The sequence below is a fragment of the Antechinus flavipes genome, chromosome 3 (assembly GCF_016432865.1).
Source record: "Antechinus flavipes isolate AdamAnt ecotype Samford, QLD, Australia chromosome 3, AdamAnt_v2, whole genome shotgun sequence".
Classification (NCBI taxonomy): domain Eukaryota; kingdom Metazoa; phylum Chordata; class Mammalia; order Dasyuromorphia; family Dasyuridae; genus Antechinus; species Antechinus flavipes.
In genome coordinates this window covers 17,549,094-17,573,102 of record NC_067400.1, presented here as the reverse complement: position 1 = coordinate 17,573,102, position 24,009 = coordinate 17,549,094, and the positions used below count along the sequence as shown (strand labels likewise).

General features: G+C 37.2%; 2 protein-coding genes across 2 annotated transcripts in view; one reads left to right on the top strand and one right to left on the bottom strand.

The window, feature by feature from the left end:
• The window catches only part of SCHIP1 (schwannomin interacting protein 1), a 781,396-nt gene that overhangs the window by 520,340 nt on the left and 237,047 nt on the right, over positions 1 to 24,009 (bottom strand).
• LOC127552830 (splicing factor, proline- and glutamine-rich-like) lies at positions 16,951 to 20,418 on the top strand. The gene is made up of 2 exons (XM_051983092.1): positions 16,951 to 18,736; positions 19,151 to 20,418. Exons 1-2 carry the CDS (start codon positions 16,951 to 16,953, stop codon positions 19,210 to 19,212), a joined length of 1,848 nt encoding a protein of 615 aa, XP_051839052.1. The 3' UTR covers positions 19,213 to 20,418.

Below are 24,009 nucleotides of genomic sequence, written 5' to 3'. Positions count from 1 at the left end.
GGAAAATATGTTAATAATGAGAACTATCCTAGAATGCAATAAACTACCCTAGAGATCCTCAAGCACAGAGTGGATGATGGGAATGAGAAGGAATTTTTATTCAGGTGTACTTCAGACTAAATAAACTCAGAGGCTCCTTGGAACTTGCATCTTGTGATTCTCTGATCTCCAACTGATGCTCTTTGTCTCATATAGTTGTATAGAAAAAAAAAATATTCAATATATGTTATTTTTAGAATTAGAAAGATAGAATTTAAGCTGCTAAAGGTGAAGGTTTGTATATCTAGGATCTAACATCATTCTTAGCAAATAGTAGGTACTTAATTAAATGTTAATTATCATCATCATCATCATCATCCTTATGTCATATGTGTGCATGTATCTGATAAATGCACGATAATTAAAATACAGCACTTAATATATTCTGGTTAATACACACACATATATAGACATGTATATGTATACTTAAGTTGGATATAATAAGTTCAAGCTAAAAATGCATATAGATACATACATACATATTATAATAAAAACGTGTGTGATTACATTCACACACATATATACTATATTTTACCAACTGTGTGTATATGTGATTTTTTTTTTTTACTGGTGAGTTCCCTGTGCCATCTGGATCACTATGTCTATATCTGTATCTATAGCTATATATGTGGCTACCTTTTTAAACTTGTACTTATCATGCCCTATATGGGTAAAGAGTTAAAGTAGCACTGGAAAATTTTGTTTACCCTACAATCTTCACCAATCCTGGAAAATACAGCCCTCGGGATGAATATCCGCTTTTACAGGGAAATGAGGGCACTCCTTTCACTTCCACAGGAAATTTTGCATAATGGCCTCATTCTGCTTTACTTACCTGCACTAACTCAGCAAGCAGCCATTCCATTTGCACCAACAATGTACTAGATGAAGCAGCGATAGTGACCAGATTCCTTAAACAGTCTTACCTAGACAGGATAGGAATTCATTTTCTCCCCACTAATCCACTATCTTTTATAAGGCTAGAAAAGAAAAAGTACAACTGAATGACCTACAGGGGAAGGAGATCTCCCCCCAGGATAGTTCAAAATAGGTGGCAAACAGGATCGTAATTTCCTCCCAATTGCATAGTCCCTCTGCTTATTAAATTTTGAAGAGGTTATCAATTTGGAATATAACCTAAAGAGTTTATGTTTCATAATTTTACTTTATCACTGAAATATTTATGCAAATATTCAGTGTAGGAAGATGCTGCCAGATGGAAATGCAATAGCTGTGGAATTCTTCGTGGCATTTCCGACAGAATATATAATACCAAATCGCTTTATGCTAATGTGTTCCAATGGAATACATATTTTATAGCTACTTTGAAATGCAAATTTTAAAGATTTGAACACTTCAGAAGCCCTGCCAATGCAAAATAAAACAATAGAAAAAATAGAAGTTAGATCTATAAATTACAACCATGTCACATCAGTGGCATTTTGGTAAAAGTAATGAGCCATGTCTTCACTGGCTTTGTGTAAATACATTTAAATCTTTAAAATAAAAGTGTTTTTCTAGGAAGATTAATGTTAACTAACATCCGGACATATAGATATAGCATCTGTCAAAGAACTTACTGTTATAAAATAACTGTCAAGTATACTTAATTTTGTCACTCCCCTTTCTCACCCTACAAATTTCCATAATTGGTATGGTCCTTATAGTTTTGTTGTGTCCTCCTGGCATCTGGAGTGCCAACAGATTGATATGGGAACCTGGAAGTCTTGTCTAAAAAGGACCGAATCTTATAAAGATTAAAACTTCATTCTGTTAGAAGTGATGAAGGTAAAGATGAAGATTTGGAAAATCTATAACTTCTCTAGGTAGTTTCAATTATTAATAATAGAGACACAGAATGATATGGTAGGGAGACATCTGGGCTTGGAGTTAGGAGTCTGGGCTATATACTATCTTTGTGAGTGAATAAATCACTCAATCATTTATTGGTCAAGACAACTTTTTCTAAGATTATATTTTGCAAAGAAGTCAGTGATCTGTACTTGTTGAAAGAATTTCCTCCCTGGGAATTCCCATGCTGGTAAAATCATAGAATCGATAAAAAGTGTGTGTGTGTGTGTGTGTGTGTGTGTGTGTGTGTGTGTGTGTGTGTATGTGTGTGTGTGTGTGTGTGTGTGTGTGTGTGTGTGTGAAATCACATGGCTCAAATTTATGCTCAAGGAAAATGATTTTGGCAGCTGTACATAGGATAGAATGGAGTTTTAAGATAGTTGAGGCAAGAGATCAGTTAAGAAGCTACTTTAATAACCTACCCAAAAGGTGATAAGGATTTAAACTAAAGTAATATCTGTGGGAGTGGAGAGAAGGGATCAGATGTGAGGGATGTAATAAAGGTAGAAACATCAAGATTTGGCAGTTGGTCAGACATGGATGGTGGTGAGGGAGACTGAAGAATTGAAAGTAATGCTAAAGTTATAAAATTGAGATTGATTAGATGGTGGTTCCTTTGATGGAAATGTGAAGAGTAGTTATTGGTACTGATTTGACCCTAATTTGATTCTTAAATCTTTTAATTCATCTGAAATATCAGTAAAGAAATATTTTGACAATTATCTGGTATTTCAAAGAGATCTTATATTCTGGAATCACCAAATACTTTTATATGAGAATATTCATAATAAATAATGTAGCTAAAATGACATATTGAACTACAATCCTAATCTAGCTTTTCAAATTATGAATAAACTATGTTTAATGTTAATTATGAATAAAGCTACATCACTTGAAATGTATTTTTAAAAAAATTTCCTTAAGAAAAAAATAATGAGTTCGGTAGATAACTCAGCAGATTAAATCACTCTGTTGCATGGAAAATGGACTTTGTTTTCAGGAATGGGTTGGACAAAATGAATTCTGAAGTCCTATCAGTTCAGATTCTATGATCATAATCTCTCTGTCTCCATGCTACTGTCTCACCTTCTCCTTCTTCATCTCCTTCTCCTTCACCCCCTTCTCTCTTCTCCTTTTCTCTCTTTAGTTTTTTTTTATCTTTTCCCCCTTATCCCTCTTATTGTCTTTATTTCTAAATATTTTAAAGGAATTAAGGGACTTGACCTTTATTAAACAACTGTCAAACAATTATCTTTAAGCAAGATTGATTTAATTTAAATCAAGAATGAGCATTTTTTCCTAAACCATCAAATTATCAATAAAATACTTATGAAAAAAATCTCTTAAGGCTTAAGGCTTTATTCATTTTGCCAGGTTTTTGATGAATATTATTTGGATTTTGAAAGAAAGGGCATTTTGAAAAGTGTGTTGGGTTTTTTTTATCTTGTAGTTTAGGGGTTTGGTTTGTTTTTTTTCATATCCTGGATTGAGATTTTGATTTCATCAATATAGGCTATTCCAAGCAAGGAAATTCCCTGTACCAATGAGGATTAGCACCTGTTCTGCAATTTATAGCCTTATAGAATTGCCTTATCAAGGCTAAGGTTAATTAAATGACTTACTCAAAATCTTACAGTATATGCCATAAGATAGAATTCAGCCCAGTTGAGACTTTAGATTTCTGTCTTTAATTCAGAAGTTTTTCTGCCCAGATTTGAGTCAAAGTAACAAAACTTCTCTGTGTCACAGTTTCCTGCATCTATAAAATGAGGATATTAAAGTAGAAGTCCTTTGGGCATCCTTTCTAGTTCTAAATTTATGATCCCATGATTAGGAAAAGTATATAGGAGAAGAACCCCTTTTTTTCCTTATCCCTACACTAAAATCCCTTTTCATTATTCTGTGTAAAATCTGCTCTCCCATGTGACATTTGACTACAGTATCTTCTCACAAGTAATAAATTTGAGTATCTTTATAAACTCCATGAAAATGTGCCCCCCTCCCCCAGTGGCCTTAAGCAGTGATGCAAAATCAGAGCCATTTTCCTCTTTTTACACAAAACTCCATTGTGCTATTGAATCCACGTGTGGGGAACCATTAAAGAAGAATGGAAGAGACCAAGCTTGTCCACACTCACATGGTTCCCCAGCTCCGAAGCGATGTTTGGAAGAATTATTTTGCAAAGCAAGATTATTCTTCTCTATAAGGCGCCCGCTCCAGCTAATCAAAAATGAATCATGTGGCTCCCAACACATTTGAGGTAAATTAGGAATCACCATCTGTCACAGAGCTTTTCTTCCTAAAATTACTCTCCCCCTTTTAAATTAAAACATGTTTTAATTAAATATAGACATGTCAAGAAGCACTGTGTATCAATTATATGACTGAGAATATGCTTTCATTTTTAAATGAAACATATAAGCCAGAAAAGGATGGCTCCTCCCATGAGAAATGGTCAATTTTAGAACTAAAACCTAAATAGCCAGGGCCAATAGCCACTTTACCTTCATCAAAAGGGGAGGTTTGATATACAGAAAGATTGATTACTTTTATTTTCTGGTTTGAGAAGCAAGTTATGTCTCTTTTTGGAAGAAATTTCATAAGTGACTCTACCACCCACCCAGGGTCACCAACTGTTTCAGAGAAATCATTGTAAACTAATTTTCACTAAGGCCAATTAATCAATCAATGAACAAGCATGTATTAAGCACCTGTTCTATGCCAGGGATGTGTGAAAGAGAAGGCAAATGACTTGTTCATAATGACACAGATAGTGAGTGTCTGAGGTCTGAGATGAGATTTGACTCCATGTCTCCCATACTACTTCTCCCCTGGGGTTTTTTCTCATTAGTATCCATGGTTATTGAGAGCAAGAATGAATGATTATCTGTGTGGATTACTTTCATAATAACACATTGTTTTGTTGTTTTATTTTTTACAGATTAATTAAATCTCTTTCAAATAAGAAAACATGAGAGGAGGAAAAATATCTTTTGATTCTTGGTTGTTTGGTTGTTGTTTTTTGTTCTCAAAAAGGACCAAAATGGCATCACTGTGCTAGAGTCAAATCCCAGCATGTCTGATTGTGGTTGATCAGACCAATACTAGTTCAGAGCTCTGCCAAAAGGCAGATACAAATATCCCATATGAATATTTTGAATGGCTTCTCTGATTTTGTGCTTCTCTCGGTTCTTCTGAGCTAATTCAATTCTGCTTTGCTTGTAGATCCCAGCATCTTCTCTGAAAAGAGCGTGCCATTTTGGGCAGTCCTATCCTAGTGTTTCCCAAGCTGTATGATCAATTATGAAGTTCTTGAGAGATCTCAAGAGTGTCCTTGTATTGCTTTGTCTGACCACCTTGTGAGCACTTGCCCTGCGTGAGTTCTCCATGAAATAATCTTTTTGGCAAGCATACATTTGGTTCTTAAACAGGAACTATTAATTTATATTTTTTTAGTGGCTCCCACATCTATTCCAATTAAGTACTTATATTTTCATTCACTAAGACAATTGGGTGCTACAAGGATAGAGAATGGGACTTTGCAGTTTGGAAAATCTGAGGTTAAATTCAACCTTAGATGCTTACTAGCTATGTTAGTTGTGTGACCCTAAGTAAATCATTTAATTTCTATTTGCCTCAGTTTCTTATCTATAAAATGGACATAATAATAGAAGCTACCTCTTAGGCTTATTGTGAGAATCAAATGGGATAAAATTTGAAAAGTACATTTCAAACTTGAAAGTGCCATTTAAGTGATAGCTAAAGTAGAGCAACATGTAGAGCTTACATGTCTTAAGAGTAAATTTTAAGCCAGATGTCTTAATGATCACATTTGGGCAGCAGGAGTCTGGACCCATGATTTAATATTTGTACTAAAAGCAGGTAATATTTCAAATAAACAAAAACATAATTAATCCGAAAATGTTCCAAAAGGGGATGATAAAACCTAATTGTTTTCAAGTAACTGGGAGTGGGAAGAGGAGCTTGGTCTAAATCACAAAAGCCTGAAGTTATAAACTATTATTTAAAGTTCAAGTTTATAACTTTCAAATATATGTAGACGCTAGAGCTTGGCTAACAAAGGGTTGTCTAATGGAGTCCCTTGGGGGATTTACTTTAATGAATAGATCAGAAATATCCATAAATAATATCTCAGTTGTTTTGCATGACTGCCTCTGAAGTGTTTGTGTTTTAAAATAGCTATAATTAATTTACATATTCTCCAACCATCTTGCTCCCAATATTCATCTGTACTGTGAATAAACGGCCTATTACTCATTGAGTTTTCTTTATATCCCAATAGTGTCTAACCCAGGTCTTTGCATATAACAGAGGCATAAAAATGTTTCTTGGATTGGATTGGAGTACAAGGGACAATGTTTGGTCCAACTTCTCTCCAAATTAGTTACTTCAAATTTCAATTTAGCAGAGTTTGAATTAATGAACCTTCAAAATATCTCCTAATGGATAACTTTTGTTCAACTTGGTATTGACTAGTAATTTGGCAAAGCCATGGTTTGACTCATTTAGAACACTCTAAGAATTCATAGCCATTGGATTAGGATGCCTAGCTTGGAGTTTTCCAAAAGAAAGCTACTTCATGAAAACCTTTTAATTTTCAATTGTGTTTGATTTCTAGTTAATTTTGTGTATGATCTTAAATACAATATCTATTTCAAATCTAATACTGATATTTATAAAAATGAAACTTAGATGAATGACTCCCAAAAAGTAAGTTACTTATTAAGTGAAATGAGTTATGAATGACAAAAAGTTGGCTCAATAAATACGTTTTCATTTGATAACATATTGTTTAGAAATGTCACAAATCAATATTTTCATTTAATAGACTTGGACAATAAAGCGTATATTTTTGTACTTACTAAATTTTGATTAGAACTTAAAAATATGCCATTATCAAAGTTAAAGTTATATTAAGAAGGCAGCAAGGTGATATGGTGGATATAGTTTTAGCCTTGAGGTCAGAATGATCTGACTTCAAATCCAGTTTTTATTAATTTAATTTTATTAATTATTAATAAGTCATTTAAACTCTGTCTGCTTTAGTTTCCTCATCTGTAAGATGATAATAAAACTCACCTCTCACCCAGAATTGTTGTGAGGATAAAATATTCTATTTGTAAAGCATTTCATAAATTTTAAACAACTATATAAATGCTATTACCTCATATCAAAAAGCAGAGACGTAACTAAGAATTCTAATTTAGTTGATCTCAGTTTTGGGACAGTTGGAAAGGACAATTCAGAGTACAGCCCATCTACTTTCTTCAATCACTCTGGGAGAGAGGATGGTGGTATACTAGAAAGTATACCCTTTGCTGCCAGGTCATGCCATTGCTGATATCCTGATCTTCCTCCTTCAACCCTGAGGAGGTAGTATGAATAGCTGAGCACAGGAGAAGGAACAGGGGACAGGCAACATGAGGAGGAGGGAAGACTACCACTTGCAGAGGGCATTTGATAAATGTGAGAACTATTGTTTAGGGGAAACAAAACACCTTAATATTAGGACCTTATGGCAAAATCCAGAATGGCCTACCCTAGTTTGAATCTACCTATCTTTGGTGTTAAAATAATAATAATATTCACTTTTACTGTTCCATAAAAAGAACATTTCTTCAGCAAAAATGAATGTATATCAGGGGCACTCTTTTCCTGATGTGCCTCAACCAATTCTATTGTTTTACTTACTTTATGTCTATTCAGCATTTTGAACTTCTATAGCTGTTAGCACAATGGGGAAGGTGAGACAGCTAAACAGCAAGGTGATAATGAAGTAACTTAAGTTGCTGCACTAGTGGTACAAACCTGCATTTCTGCCTTTGATTCCAGAATTTCATATAAAGAGAGTATTTAAGTGGTCAGAGGGATTACCATCATTGTCTCTGTTTGAGACTGCCCCTTTGGACATGAAATAGTGATGTGTAGAGTTGTCAAGTCGACAAACATTTATTAAGTACCTATTATCCTCCAAGCATTGTGGAAACACACACACACACACACACACACACACACAAATAAGTGGAAAATAAAAACCAGCCCATGTGCTCAAGGAGCTCATAGTTAAAGCATTCTAAGACCAGGTAGGACTTCATCCTGATAAGAGTGCATAGCAATAAAGTGTGTCTTCATTCACTTAGACACCGGCATATCCTGTTGGAGGGCCACCAGGATGACTAGGAGGATGGCGACTTGTAAGGATTCTAAGGGTGTCTTATGCAATTACATCGCCCTGAGGTCCCAGGATGCTCTATGCTATTCAGGCACTTAGCTGCCATGACTGTCTGTTCCAGCGTACCCTCTTGATAATCCAATAACAATATAATCTGATTATTAGGTATCAAACATTTCTGAATATGACAGATACTGTTTGTGATGATCCATGACATGAAATATCTTAAAAGAATTTGGCTTGTGGATGAGGCTCACTGTTTATAAGCTAACATGTTGTGGGTTTTCCTGATATAGTGATAGCAAACTGAAAGCTGTCACTAAGCTCTGTTTCCTCCAAAGCACAGAGGAAATAAACCCACTGATAAAGAAGGGAATGGGACCAAGATTGGCAGCCTTATGCTTCTGATGAAACTGAAGGCCTGAAGAGGAAAATTAAGTCTGGAAAGTTATGACTTGAGGTCTCTGTTGATCATTTTCACTGATATTTTTCATGGGCAGTGGTCAAGATCATTGGGTCAAACAAGATTTTATTTATTTTATTGAACCAAACCTGTGATTTTTTTAGCATGAGGAAATCCTGATGAGAAACTCCATTAACTGAGATCATCCCTGCTCTATAATTTATTATTTTAGAACAGGACTTCTTATTCTTTTTTGTGCCCCAACCCCTTTTGGAGTCTAGTAAAGTCATTAGACTACTCAGATCATTTGTTGAAATGCATGAAGTAAAATGTATAATGTATGTATATATAATATACATTGTATATTGTATGCATATAAAATACATATAATATGTATAAATGTAAATAAAAAGCATAAGATTATGTATAAAATGTATGATTACAAAAGTTCATTCATAAGATTATAAAGTTCATTTATCAAAAATATTTTATAAGAAGTTAAAGGATCTTGAGTTAAGAATCCATGCCTCCATTGGCTAAGCTAATATAATATACAAAATATTTATAATATGATAAAATGACAATTCTACTTAATTAGTTAGTCTACTCATTTAGTGCCATACTGATTGAACAGCCAAAAATTACTTTATAGAGCTAAAAAAAATGATAAAATTCATCCAAAAGGACAAAAGGTCAAGAATATTGAGGGAATTAATGAAGAAAATGCAAAGGAAGGAGGTCTAGTCATATCAGATCTAAAATTATATAGTAAAGTGGCAGTCATCAAAATGATTTGCTTAAGAAATACAGTAGGAGATCAGTAGAATAGATTGGATACACACAATCTATTCCACTGATTAGGTACATGGAACACAATAGTCAATGACTATAGTAAAGTAGTATTTGATAAATTCAAAGACTTATGCTTCTGGGATAAGAACTCATTATTTGACAAAAATTGCTGGGAAAATTGGGAAATCATGGCAGAAACTACACATGGACCAACATATAATACCTTATAACAAGATAAGTTCAAAATGGATTCATGATTTAGACATAGAAGGTGATACTATAAGTAAATCAGTATATCACAGGATAGTCTACTTGTCGGATATGTGGAGAAGGGAAAAATGTATGGCCAAAGAAGAACTAGAAAATATTATGAAATTCAAAGTGGATCATTTGGATTGGTTTTTGCACAAAGCCAATGAAGCCAAGATTAGAAAGGAGGCAAAAAGATGGGAAATAATTTTTTATAGTCAGTGTTTCTGATAAAAACCTCATTTCTAAAATACACAGAGAACTGAGTCAAATTTATAGGAATAAAAGTCATTCTCCAACTGATAAATGGTCAAAGGATATAAACAATTTTCAGATGAAAAATTTAAAGCTATTTCTAGTCATATGAAAAAGGGCTCTAAATCACTATTGATTAGAGAAATGCAAATGAAGACAGCTCTGAAATATTATTTCACACCTCCCAGATTAGCTAAGAAGATAAGAAAGGATAATGATATATGTTAGAGGGCATGTAGGAAAACTGGGACACTAATGTATTGTTAGTAGACCTTTGAGATGTTCCAACCAGCAAATTAGAACTATGCAAAAGGGTTGTAAAATGACAGGGCTTACCCTTTGATCCAGAAGTCTCACTCCTGGGTCTGTATCCCAAAGAGATCATAAAACAAGGAGAAGAAAAGAACCCACAGGTGAAAAAATGTTTGTAGCCACTTTTTGTAGTGGCAAGGAACTGGAAACTGAGTAGATGCCCATCAGTTGGAAATGGCTGAATAAGATATGGTATATGAAGGTAATGGAATATTATTGTTCTATAAGCAATAATGAGAAATAATTATTTCAGAAAAGTCTGGAAAGACTGAGTAAAGTGAGCAGAATAGGAGATCATTAACAACAAGATTATATGAAGAACAACTGTGGTATTCATGGCTCTTTTCAATAATACAATGATTTAAAATAATTCCAATAGACTTGGAATGGAAAATGCTAATTCCATCTAGAGAGAGAATATGGAGGCTGAATGCATATCAAAGCATAGTATTTTCACCTTTTTGTTTGTTTGTTTGTTTTTTTCTTTCTTATGTTTTTCCCCTTTTGGTCTGATTTTTTCTTGTACAATATGGTAAATATGGAAATATGATTAAAAGGATAATACGTATTTAATCATTATCAGATTGCTTGCTGTTGGGGAGAGGGAAGATAAAGGAGCAAGGGAGAAAAATTTGGAATACCAAGACTTACAAAAGTGAATGTGGAAATTTGGAAAAATAAAATATTATTGAGAAAAAAAAAGAAAAGAATAGAACCCATGCTTCTTGGAAGTTCTAGAGCCCTAGAAACTTGTAATTTGCCTGGAATCCAAAAAGCAGGATGCATCAGGAGGTAGGACTTGTCTGAATGCTAAAGCTGACGCTGCAACCTCTAAGATCTAGTGAGTTTCTCTGTGTCAAGATGAACCTGCTAGCAATGGAATCTTAGGCTGGTTTTAATGAACAGCATGGCTCCTCTGGCTACAGTTCAGTTGGTTGAACTAGATAAGCATAGGGATGGATGACAGGAAGATATCTGAAGGACAGGCAGGTAAATCAGGTAGGGAACATGCTGAAGGAACAGTTGGAGTCCTGGAGTATTGGGACTCTGACTTCTGATCTCTAGGAAGCACCACTCATTGAAAGACCCATAATCGGTCAGCAGAGATCAGAGATAGGTAGGTTGTGGCTCTTGGCTTAGCCAGACATAAAGAGGGAGTTATAAATAGTAAAAGAATTAAAAAAAGGAAAAAAGCTCTAAATGACAGTCAACCAGAGGTTATGGATGAATCAGTCTGGGAAGTACTATAGGTCATATATCACTCTATAATCATATAGATCAGGTCCATGAATACTATGGCTTTAAAAAGGGATAGACTGATGAGCAAATTCTTGAGAGGAGACTTTCTGTCATATCATAACACTTTTTTAAAATCAATTAGCACTTACTAAACACCTACTATGTGCTATTCACTATGCATAGAATTGGAAATATAAAAGGAAACACAAAATAGACCTTTCCCTCAAGGAGCCACTTAGGCAGGATTTGTTCTTGCAATATTTTCAAATGACTAAGATAACAACTATGAGATGGTAAGTTCTGCCCCAGTTCTTATCCTCATTATCAAGAGACAAATGAGAGCCAAAAAGAGTCTCTTAATTCTACTTCTAGTCTCTCCTGAAACTGATCCATTCTCTGCTAAGCTGCCAAGGTGATTTTTCTAAAGGATAAATCCGTCACTTCTTTCGTTCAAGGAGTTCTAGTGGATCTCCCTATTATCTCCAGAATATAGTTCTTTGGTTTTTCACAAAATCAATTCAAAACTTCTTTGACCTTAACTCTCCTCCACGCTCTCCATGATCTCACTACATGAATTTGCTTGCAGGTGCTTGTATGTAACATTCCTTGTCCCGTCTCCAAGAACCTGACTGTCTGTTCCCCATTCCTGGGGAATCTTCTCCTTTTACCTCAGCCTCCAGTTACCCCAAGTTCCTCTAAGACTCAGCTCAAAACCTTCTGTGAGAGCTCTTTTCAGATCTCCCTATTGCTGAATACCCCCCTTTCATATTTCCTTCACATATTCTGTATACATCCTGTATACACCTAGATTGTTATATGTGTCTGTCATTAGACTATGAGCTCCTTAAAAGGATGAGCTGTGGTCATTAGTTTGTATATGTGGTTTTTTTTATCTCTAGTACTTAGCACAGTGGCTGATGAATAAAGTGGCTCTTTATCAATGCTTTTTGATGACTAATTGTAATTCCTTTCAAAGTATACTTACCTTTCCATATTGCAATTTACTCCATTAAGGTTATGATTTAGCACAAGTCATCATAAGAAATTAATTGGCAGTTTTGGGGGAGTTTTGCAAAAACTACAGACAAAACACAAAGGCCAGAAGATGACACAGAAAATGTTTACAAACTCAGAAAAAATATATATGTAGTATCATATAATAACATGATATCTTAATACCACAATAATTCAGACTTCTCTGAAGAAGTCTAGTAGAAAGGAAGGGTTAAATTTTTTACATGGATTTTCTAGATTGTGGTGATCCTGTGCTCCTAACACCTGTGATCTAGAAGGGATAATTACATCTTATTTTTGTTAATTGTCCAATCAGAATGTGATATACTTCACATTGTATTTTCTCTTGGTATACAGTGAACCTGGACCACACTCTCCCAAGTCACTGCAGACCTATTACATGTTAATTTATTCATTAAGACTAATGAAGACTATCACTGAAGAGCTTTTGATCTTCTCTTAAATGTTTTCCTTAGCTCAATCCACCAGTGTTCATAGTAAGATTCCATAATTGAGGTGTTTAACCATATTTCCAAATAAATAAAACCTATATTTGAAAGTTTAAAAGTCATGTTTACTTGAGAAAAATTGTTAGCATTAGTACATTTATTTTATTATTTAATTTAGAACATTTCTTTTTTACAGAAATGATGCCCACAGACTCCTTCTGAAAGCTTCAGAGTATTTAGTTTCATTTCTAGACTGAAATAAACAGGAAAATATCTTTAATAAAAGGTGAATCCATCAAGCACATGCATAAGGAGGACCTACTGAGGGAAAGGTCACATGGTTTTTGAACGGGAAAAAATAATAATGGCTAATTTTAATGTACTGATAGAATACGGTGCTCAGCACTCTACATTTCTTTTCTCATTTGATCCTGACAACAAGCCAGGGAAGAAGATGCTATCAAACCTATTTTACATATTTGGAAACTGAGGTCAGTTAAAAATCTACAAAAGTCTGACTCAATCTGAAGTATTGTGTTTAGCTCTGGGTATGAGATCTTTTAGGAACAAGTTTAATAAACCAGAGAGTATCTACTGAAGATGCACTCAGCAGAGAGAAGGACCTTGAGCTCATAAAACATGAGGACTGTTTGAAGGGACTTATGAGAAGGATCTTGGAGGATCATGAGAGCCGCTTTTTAAGAATCTTTAAGTTGGTCATCTCAAAGAGAAATTAGTTTTGCTTTGTCTGGGCTCAGAGGTCAATCCTAGAAAAAAAAGAGTGGAAATTATAAAGAAAATTATGTTTAAGCTTGAAATTGGGGGGGGGGGAGGAGAAATAAAAAAAAACACCTTCTTAATAATCACTGCTCTCCAAAGGAGAATGGTCTCTCTCAGGATGTATATTATCCATCTGCTTGGACAATACCCAGCTGTTTATAGGTATACATACAGACCTATATCTTCTTATAGGTAAACAAACTGCCCTGAGCTTGGCACAGTGTCTGCATATAGCAGGATCTTAAAAAAAGCAAGTTAACTGCTTCCTCTGATACACTGTAAGCACATTGAGGACATTTGATTTTGTCTTTGTTTACTCAGCACTAGAGCCCGGCACATAGTAGGAGTTTAATAAATGGATTTTTATGGATTGATGTCTTTGTGGACTTTACTGTAGACAAGTTTGCTGTTGTTGAGTTGGGCTCCTACAGTCCCCTACAGCTCTGACCTCTGACTCTCTGCCAATATACCAAGAAGTCCCTGAGATAGTGAGTAGCACACCATCCAGTGGTGAGCTTACCTAATAATACAGTCTTCATCATGGATATTAGAGTCCTTCCTAAATCAAAGTAGACTTGAATTTCACAACAGCTCACTCTCCTTGCTAGGAATGCAATTAATTAATAACTTAAGTGGGAGGTTGCAAACACTGCATCAGGAACTCAGAATTGGAACAGGAAAGGTCCTAATGGGAAGGAATTATGAAAAGTCATTTTTTACAAATGAATTTGCTCACTGCTTCTGTAATGAAATAGTCACCAAGGGTGTGATGTTTAGAACCGAAGGCCTTGCAATGTCCAAGCTGGTGATTTTGCTTTGGGAATTTTATGTTTTGGGAGTAGACCATGGAGATGGATATCCACAGTTTAATTTGGATGCCATGGTGCTCACAGAATTTAAATCAACATCAGTCAATATGACAGTCACATGGCTTTATGTAAAGGTCTGGGACTGATGAGAGTGGGGGAATGTAACACATACTCATTTTTTATACTTTACAGATTATGAAAGTGAAATCAATACCCATCAATTACAAAGGAATTAAAGGGCCATGCATCAGAATTTTCACTGCACTATTCATGTGTCTCCAGCTCTGAGAACTGCTTATGTGTCCATAATTCTAATGGCAAGAACAAAGCAGTGTCGCCTTCAAAATATAGAAGAAAGACATGATGTTCTGTGGCTTCAGGGAAAAGAATGAATGCTTCCCTTCAAACCTGGGATTTCTGCAATGAGATATATACAATTTAAATTTTCTAAGAGGATAATTTCCCAAGGCAAATGGAGTGAGTTGTGTGTGTTTTGAGGAAATAAAGGAAAATATCAATTTACTCCAAAATAAATGCTTTGTTCCTGCAGTTTCACAGGAGGGAAACTTGCAATAAGGAAATTCTATCTATCAATGTAGACGAGCCATTATTCCCCATTCTATGGTTTTAGATAATTGTCTAGAGCACAGACCACTTCATTGACTTTCCCAGTGTGACCCAGTCAAATGGGACTTGGATTCAAGTTCTGACTAAAGCCAAGATTTCTGTCTGCTATTCTGTGTGATGTCTTAATAATTAGTTCAGCTGTGAAAGGCACCATGGAAAAAGAACTGCACTGGCAGGAAGGGAGAAAGGAAAAAAGGAAAGAAGCAAGGATAGATGGAAAGAAGAAAGGAAGGAAGGAAGAAAAGAAGTAAGGAAGAAAAAATGAGGGAGGGAAGGAAGAAAGGAAGAAAAGAATGTAGGAGAGAAGAAAGGGAAAGAAAGAGAAAGGAAGGGGAAGGAAGGAAGGAAGGGAGGGAGGGAGGGAAGGAGGGAGAAAGAATGCCTGGATATTTCAATAGTTCATGACTCTTTTCTCTCTTTTACTCTTAGATTCAAGGTTCTACTCAACTTTAAGCATCTTTGGATTCTTTATTTGGTGGAGCTCTTTATTGCCTGTCAGTTCAATGACTAATGAAGCATGCTGAAAATTAATCAAGTAAAATTTTTAAAAATATGTATCTGTATCTGTCATTTTGACAGCAGAATTACAATCCTACAAATTATAAAGAGTCACATTTTTAAACTAGAATGTTCTAACCTGAGTACTCATTAATATCTGCAACTGCATAAAAGAGCACAGGGGCATCATTGACCCTCTGGGATGAGACCCCTGCCTGACCTGGGAAGGGAGGCTGCTTGCTTCTTACCAGGATCAAGCTCCTGGAGGCCTCTTTCCATCAGGTACCTTTAAACTTTCCCTGGAACCCTTGTTCCTTCTCACTCATGCTGGTTTTTAGGCTTTGGTCCTGTCTGATGCCTGCTGTAAGCAGAATTCTTTATTTTTCAATAATTCACATCAATGCAATAAACATTTATTACAAGCTTAGTGTAAGCCGGGCATGGTGCAAACCCAGATGATGCTTTCTCAAACCATCATTGTCATTCATCTCAGTGACGTCCACTGACTGAAAGGATCCTCTCTTTAACAGTTAAAGCAAAATAAATCTTCACAAGGGCCATGTTCACTTCATTCCCCACCCCTACCTGATGGCCAAGAAATGACTGGGAAGCCTCATCATGTCAGGCTCCAGGAGTCACCAGGGGACCTACAAGTGAACAGAAATCTGAAGCTTTTCCATCCTGGTTGTTGGAATCTTTACAAACTTAAGTCATTAGAGTTGATAGAGACAATAATTATCTAATTTAGCCTGGTTCAGTATGATTGATCTAATCCTATAAGGAGATGTTATGGGCCAGAACAAACAAGGTACTAAGTAGAACTAATTGATACAAAGCTTGTGTTCACACCTTTACTCATCGGAGTTGACAAGTATGGGAGTTGACAAGTATGGGAGCTTCACAAAGTAAAGTCTATAACTTTGTGAATTCACACCTCCCTTGGGTGTGCCTCCAGAAGGAGGTGTCAACCTTTGGGAGACCATATATAAAGAGGCTCTTAGCCTCGGCTTAGTTAGTTACTTCGGGTTAGAGAGAGTGGAGCTGAATTTCGATTGAGAAAACTAACCAGGCTGTATTAGAGACGAAAAAAAAGATCTAAACTTTTATCACCTGACTGTGTTTCGAGGTGATAATTACTTTCAACTGCCACTAAGGCTGCCTGCAGAAAACCTCTCTGAGAAACCTGTTCCGGAGAGAACCATTATATTATATTATAAAGAAGAAAAACATTCTTCTTGTGTCCCCTGCCATTCTGTGATCAGCAAGGTGGCCTCCATGTACCCTGAGCGACTTCTCTCCTTTTGCCTCGCCCGCCCGCTGATCACGGACCTGTCCCGGGACCGGTTCCGGAGTCGCGGGGGACGCGGCGGCGGCTTCCACCGGCGCGGTAGCGGGCGAGGCAGAGGCCTAAGCCATGACTTCCATTCACTACAGCTGGGCATGGGCCTGAGCCAGAATCGAGGGCTGCTGGGGCCAGGCCCGGTCCAGACCGGACCTAAGCCTTCCATCCCGCCGCCTCTGGCGCAGGTATTGGCGCAGCAGCAAGCTCAACATGCGGCGGCGGCGGCAGCGGCAGCGGCGCAGCAGCCACAGGCGTCGTCCCCGGACCGGCCGAAGCCAGGGCTCCCTCCGGGCAGCAGCCCCGAGCCCACAGTGAGCACCGCCAAGCCGGCCTCCGTTTCCGCGCCGTCCGCGACGCCCCCGGGCTCGGGGGGGCCGCAAGGCCCAGGCTCAGCAACTTCCCAGGCCTCATCCAGACCGTCGGCCCCTCCCGGGGGGTTTCCGCAGACCTCTTCCACCCCAGCCTCCGTGTCCTCGGGCTCGAGCGAGGACCCGCCCCCTCCGCCCCCGGGCTCCTCTGGGCCTAAGCCTGGTCCGAGCCCCGGAGGGCCCAAACCTGGTGGGCCGGGCCTCACTCCTCCCGAAGGACAGCCGAAGCCGCCACACCGGGGCGGCGGGGAACCCGGCGGGGGCCAGCAGCAGCAGCAGCCGCCTCCCCATCCTCAGAGTCCCTCGCCCGGCGGACCCGCGGCCTGCAGTGAAGAGATCTCGGACTCGGAGGGTTTTAAAGCAAATTTGTCCCTATTGAGGAGACCTGGAGAGAAAACTTACACCCAACGATGTAGGTTATTTGTTGGAAATCTGCCACCTGATATTACAAATGAAGACTTTAAAAGATTATTTGCTAAGTATGGAGAACCTGGTGAAGTCTTTATCAATAAGGGTAAAGGATTTGGATTCATCAAATTGGAATCGAGAGCTTTGGCAGAAATTGCCAAAGCAGAACTTGACGATACACCCATGAGAGGGCGACAACTTCGTGTTCGTTTTGCCACACGTGCCGCTGCCCTCTCTGTACGAAATCTCTCACCCTATGTTTCCAATGAATTATTGGAAGAAGCATTCAGCCAATTTGGACCCATTGAAAGGGCTGTGGTAATTGTTGATGATCGAGGAAGATCTACAGGAAAAGGCATTGTTGAATTTGCTTCCAAGCCAGCTGCAAGAAAAGCATTTGAAAGATGCAGTGAAGGAGTATTTTTGTTGACAGCAACTCCTCGACCAGTCATCGTGGAACCTCTTGAGCAATTAGATGATGAAGATGGTCTTCCCGAAAAGCTTGCCCAGAAGAATCCAATGTATCAAAAGGAGAGAGAGAAGCCTCCACGTTTTGCTCAGCACGGCACCTTTGAGTTTGAGTATTCCCAGAGATGGAAGTCTTTGGATGAGATGGAAAAGCAGCAGAGGGAACAAATTGAGAAAAACATGAAAGCTGCAAAAGACAAACTGGAAAGCGAAATGGAAGATGCATATCACGAACATCAGGCAAATCTTTTACGCCAGGATCTAATGAGGTGTCAAGAAGAACTGAGAAGGATGGAGGAACTTCACAATCAAGAAATGCAGAAACGCAAAGAAATACAGTTAAGGCAAGAGGAAGAGCGGCGTAGAAAAGAAGAAGAAATGATGATTCGGCAGCGTGAGATGGAAGAGCAAATGAGACGTCAAAGAGAAGAAAGTTACAGTCGGAAGGGATACATGGATCCTCACGCGGGAGAGATAAGAATGGGTGCAGGCACAATGAATGTGGGAGATCCCTATGGCTCAGGAAGCCAGAAATTTCCACCTTTAGGTGGTGATGGCATAGGTTATGAGGCCAGCCCTGGAGTTCCACCAATAGTCCTGAGTGGTTCCATGATGGGCAGTGACATCCGAGCCCCGGGGGGCCCAAACCTGGCGGGCCGGGCCTTACTCCTCCCAGAGGACATCCGAAGCCACCACACCGGGGTGGCGGGGAACCCCGCGGGGGTCAGCAACACCATCCCCTGTATCTCCAGCAGCCGCCTCCCCATCATCAGGGTCCCTCTCCCTGCGGACCCGTGGCCAGCAGTGAAGAGATCTCGGACTCCGAGGGCTTTAAAGCAAATTTGTCCCTATTGAAGAGACCTGGAGAGAAAACTTACACCCAACGATGTAGGTTATTTGTTGGAAATCTGCCAGCTGATATTACAGATGACGACTTTAAAAGATTATTTGCTAAGTATGGAGAACCAGGTGAAGTCTTTATCAATAAGGGTGAAGGATTTGGATTCATCAAACTGGAATCGAGAGCTTTGGCAGAAAGCCAAAGAAAGCCCAGGAGCTGGGCCTGTGGGTGGGCAGGGCCCTAGAGGGACCTGGAACTCCAGCAGGATATGGTAGAGGGAGAGAAGAGTATGAAGGCCCAAACAAAAAGCCCCGATTTTAGATGTGATATCTAGGCTTTCATTCCAGTTTGTTTTTGTCCTTTCTTGTTTAGATACTGATCTTTTTAATTCTTGCATTTTAGTAAGAATTGACCTAATATTTGTAAATGGTCTGTTTGGACGAGTAAAATTAATTTTTTTTTTTTACAAAAATAGAGCAAGGTCCCAATGAACCTTTTGCAGATTTTGTGGACGTTTGCAAACAGCAAAAATCATTGGATTCCTTGAGATGAAAAATTGTTGATGAGACTATTGCAGTACTTCAGAGCTTACAGGAACTCTTGGATTCCTGGCACATGAACTAATGGACAATGGATTCTTTTTGGACTATTTCTAGGACTTATGGACTTGTGTAAATTCTTCATGGTGATTCATATTATTTGTTACATTACTATTAGCCTGTGTTATATTGCTATGTGCTTATGTGATTATGTACAATGCCTCCCATATTGATGGATGACAATGAGACTATTAAAAGAACTTTAAAATCTTCATGAATCATTGGATTCCTTAACACAAGATGAACAAAACCCAGCAGGAATCATTGGATTACTTGAGATGAAAAATTGTTGATGAGACTTTTACCTTAGTTAAATTTTCATGTTGATTGATGTTATTTGTTACATTACTACCATCCTGTGTTATATTGCTATATGTGTCTATAAATTATGTGTAATACCTCCCATATTGATGGATTTATGTATACCTTGTATATCTGTTTCAGGTTCTGGCCCAAAACATCTCCTTGTAAGATTAGATCAAGGATACTAAACCATGCTAAATTAGATAATTATTGTCTCTATCAACTCTAATGACTTAACAGTTTGTAAAGATTCCAACATTGGTTCTCCTTCTATGACTGGTCAGCATCTGAATGTTCTACTTACTTTGTTAAGTATTGCTTCACCCAAATCTCTGCAAGTTTCTTAAAATATTCTGTATTCATAATTTCTTATAATATAAAATATTCCATTCTCATTCTCTGACTTGTTTAGCCAAGACCCACGCACAGGCAGCAATGTTCCTTCCAGTTTTTGGCTGCTATAAAAAGTGTAACTGCAACTATTTGTGTGTGTATATGTATGTACACGTGTGTGTGTATACTTTTCCTTCTTTTTCTTTCTCTTCTTTCCTTCTTCCTTCTCTTTGCCTTCTTTTCTTCTTTCTTTTTTCTCTTCTTTTTCTTTCCTTCCTTTCTTTTCTTTCATTCTTTCTTTTCTTTTTTCTCTTTCCTTCCTTCCCTCTTTCTTTCCTTCTCTTTCCATACATAGACATATATGTGTATACCAATTCATATTATATATGTATATATGATTTATAAATACCCATATACTTTTTTCATTTGATATCTTATTATCGTTCACAAGAAGTCATGGTATCAGAGATCATGGGATCACAAGTTTAGCACTAAAAGAGTGCTAGTACCTTCTTTTTACAGATCAGGATAGCAAGACTCAGAGAGATCAAGCAATAATTTAAAGGCCAAATTAAGACTTCAACCTAGCTCTTCAGCTTTATGATATACTACTGTCCTTCTGCACTTAAAGTCCAGCCAAGCTGGTCTTACATCTGCCATCCTTATATATCTGTGGTGACCACCCCCTGTGCTTAGAATGCACACCTTAGAGAAACTTCATTACTTCAAGATGCAGTGCAATTACCATCTTTGACATGAAGCTTTCCCTGAACCCCCCACCCAATTACTGGGACTTGTTTTCTGTGTGTGTGTGTGTGTGTGTATACAGATATTATATATTCATAGAGAGACATAACCCATATATAACACAGATATCTATATATCTGTACATATTGATATATGTATCGATATACATATGATATATATCATATATGTATATATGATAATATATGATATGTATATATATACATATGTGTGTGTGTATACATATACACATATTGTCTTTTATCCCTGAGATCTAGAGAAGTGTGTGTACTTAGCAGGTGCTTACTAAGTGTTTGGTGATTGATTGTGCCAGAAAACAGACCTTGATTCTCACTTCTAGCAGCAAGGTCAGAGGCTTTGATTCTCTGATTCTCTGATAAAGGCCATAATATTTTACTATTGTCTTTACTGCTGAGCACAGTTCCTTTTTTATCTTTCCCAGTCATACTCATCTATTACTTCCCTCCATACCTCTATTTTCTGGGGATCATGATGTCTTGTGTTAGGAGAGCAAGTCCAGCAACGGCCTGGGATGGTACTGATTTGTACCATTATTTTTGCAGGAAGGCTTATGCATTTGTAAACTTAGAGCTAGCTTTCAGTAGCATATTCTCAATTATAGAAAATAATTTTCATAGATTTGCACATTTATACTGAGCTAGTAATTTCTCCTAAAGCCTATGTCCTTGCAAGTAGTTTTCATTACATCTATCTATTGTGTCTTTAATGAGTGAAATTCAGCTGACTACAGTGTTCTATTGACCATTTACTTACAAGACTCTCAGAATTTCCCACATGCAAAATCTCTTTCTGGAGAAGTGTTGAGGGAGTGTGGCAGAGAATTCGGGAAAAGAATTCAAGATCGATGTATTGCTAATATAGCCACAAGAATATACTATCACAAGATACCTCCTCCATGTAAACAATGAACTGCATGCTGGGATGCTTGTCATCCCTCACATTTCAATCTAAGATGAGATGTTTCCATTTCTCTTCACTTGCCATCATGAGCCCATGTGAAGATGCTTCCACTCAGCTTTTCAAGCTTTCTCTCAAACTTGCCTTACTTTAGTTTTTTGATGAATTTGTGACATCATTGATATGGATATTAGCTTCAATAACTCAGACCACAGACCAATCATAATTTCTCACTTGCCATAACTCTTGGTCAAGATCTTTTGAAGAACAACCAACATGCTAGAAGCTTTCCTTTAGATCAGAAGGGTCAAAACTGTAGCACTTCTAAGGGCAGGTCATACCAGTTTAAAATGTCATTGGGAAATAATTAACAAAGACAATAAAATGTAGATAATGTTGCTTTTTAAAACTAAGTCAGCATACAAAACTGAGGTGTTCCTTATCATGAATTGGGGCTCCTTGGTTTTATTTCAGATTGACACTACTGCTTTACATGTTTGTTTCTACATGGATCCTAATGGAACACAGAGATGATGCTTTAATTTTCCCTTACGCCAATCATTATTAGGAGAGGTACTGAGAATTTCAGTTACTGTTTTGTGGTTACATAGGTAGTATGGTTCAAAATAAGAACATTAATCCAGGTTTCCTGATTCCAAGGCCATTTCTCTACACTACAGAAAGGATCCATCTTTTCCAGTTCTCCACTGATAACCTCCCTACACTTCTACTCGGTTCTTAGTAAAATACAGCTTCAACTATAGTAGAGTCTTATTGGAACATGGCTCTGTTCCACTGCTTCAGATACTGCTCAAACCAAGGAAGGAAAGAGGCAAAAGAAATAAGCACTTACTTTGTGCCAGGCACTGTGCTAAGCACTTGACAAATATTATCTCCTTTCATCCTCACAACAACCTTGGGATGTGGGTACTATTATTGGGTTCATGTTGCATCTAAAGAAACTGAGGCAGACAGAAGTTTTGACTGACCAAAGTGATACAGATAGTAAGTCTGGAAAATGATATTTGCAATCAGGTCTTTCTGACTCTTGGTCTAATGCTCTACTGCATTACTTAACTACTTTAAACATAATCCTCAAAGTATAGTATACATTACAATTATGTTTAGCATAAATAGAAACTAAATATTAGCTCTGTCCCTTACAACCACCAATACAAAGGAGATGCATTTTAAATAGTTAATGCCTCCAAAGCTAGAGTTTCATTTTTATTTTTAAATGAAATGAAATTCAACTTTATAAGTATTTATTGGATATACACTAGATGCAGAGTTCCATATAAGATACTAAAATGTCTTTTGATTTCAATTAAGTCTAAGGGATTGTCCTGAGCAAAATTGCTATATTTGAAAATACAACTGACTCCACAGAGGTATGAACTCCATTCTCATCTCAAGAAAACAATGTATGTAATTATTTAACTGCATCTTTATGGTAGAAAAACTAAAGGGAAACAAGCATTGGAGTGTGACATTGGGATAAGACATGAGTTTCAAATTAGCATTTGCCATTAAAATGTTATTTTTGTGAACGGAAAGGTCATTAGTTCGGTACACTTCTCTCTGGGTTTTAAGGAATAAACAGGGTTATGGAAATATACACACACATATAATTTACTCTTCAAGAAAAAGATGCTTACTAAATAAACTTTCTAGCTTACCAAGGTGCACCTTTTATCTTCAGATAGAGAACATTAAAAATATGGGTTTTTTTTTCCTGGAAAATAAATGTCTCCATAAACTATTTTCCCTCTGAAATGAAAAGATTATGTCCCCAGCTCTCAGATTTGAGGGGCACACTGTGGGCATACTAATACCATATAAATAATACTATATAATAATACTTTAATAATCTGTAATTAATATTATTTAACTATAATAATAACCTAACATTATGTAACTCAGGATCCCACATTGGTGTTTTCTTTTTGGCAATCAGCCAGGAGATATAATTCTAAGCAAAGACATTTATTCAGATGGCAGAACAGTAGCTACAAAACATTCCTCTCATAACCCTCACATACTTTCTTTCACTAACATATAGAATGTCCCTGGCTTTTTCTGATCTTAATCTTTGACTTCTCTGTAGCTTTGAAAACTGTCAAACTTCCTATCTGTCTGGTATCTCCTTTTTTC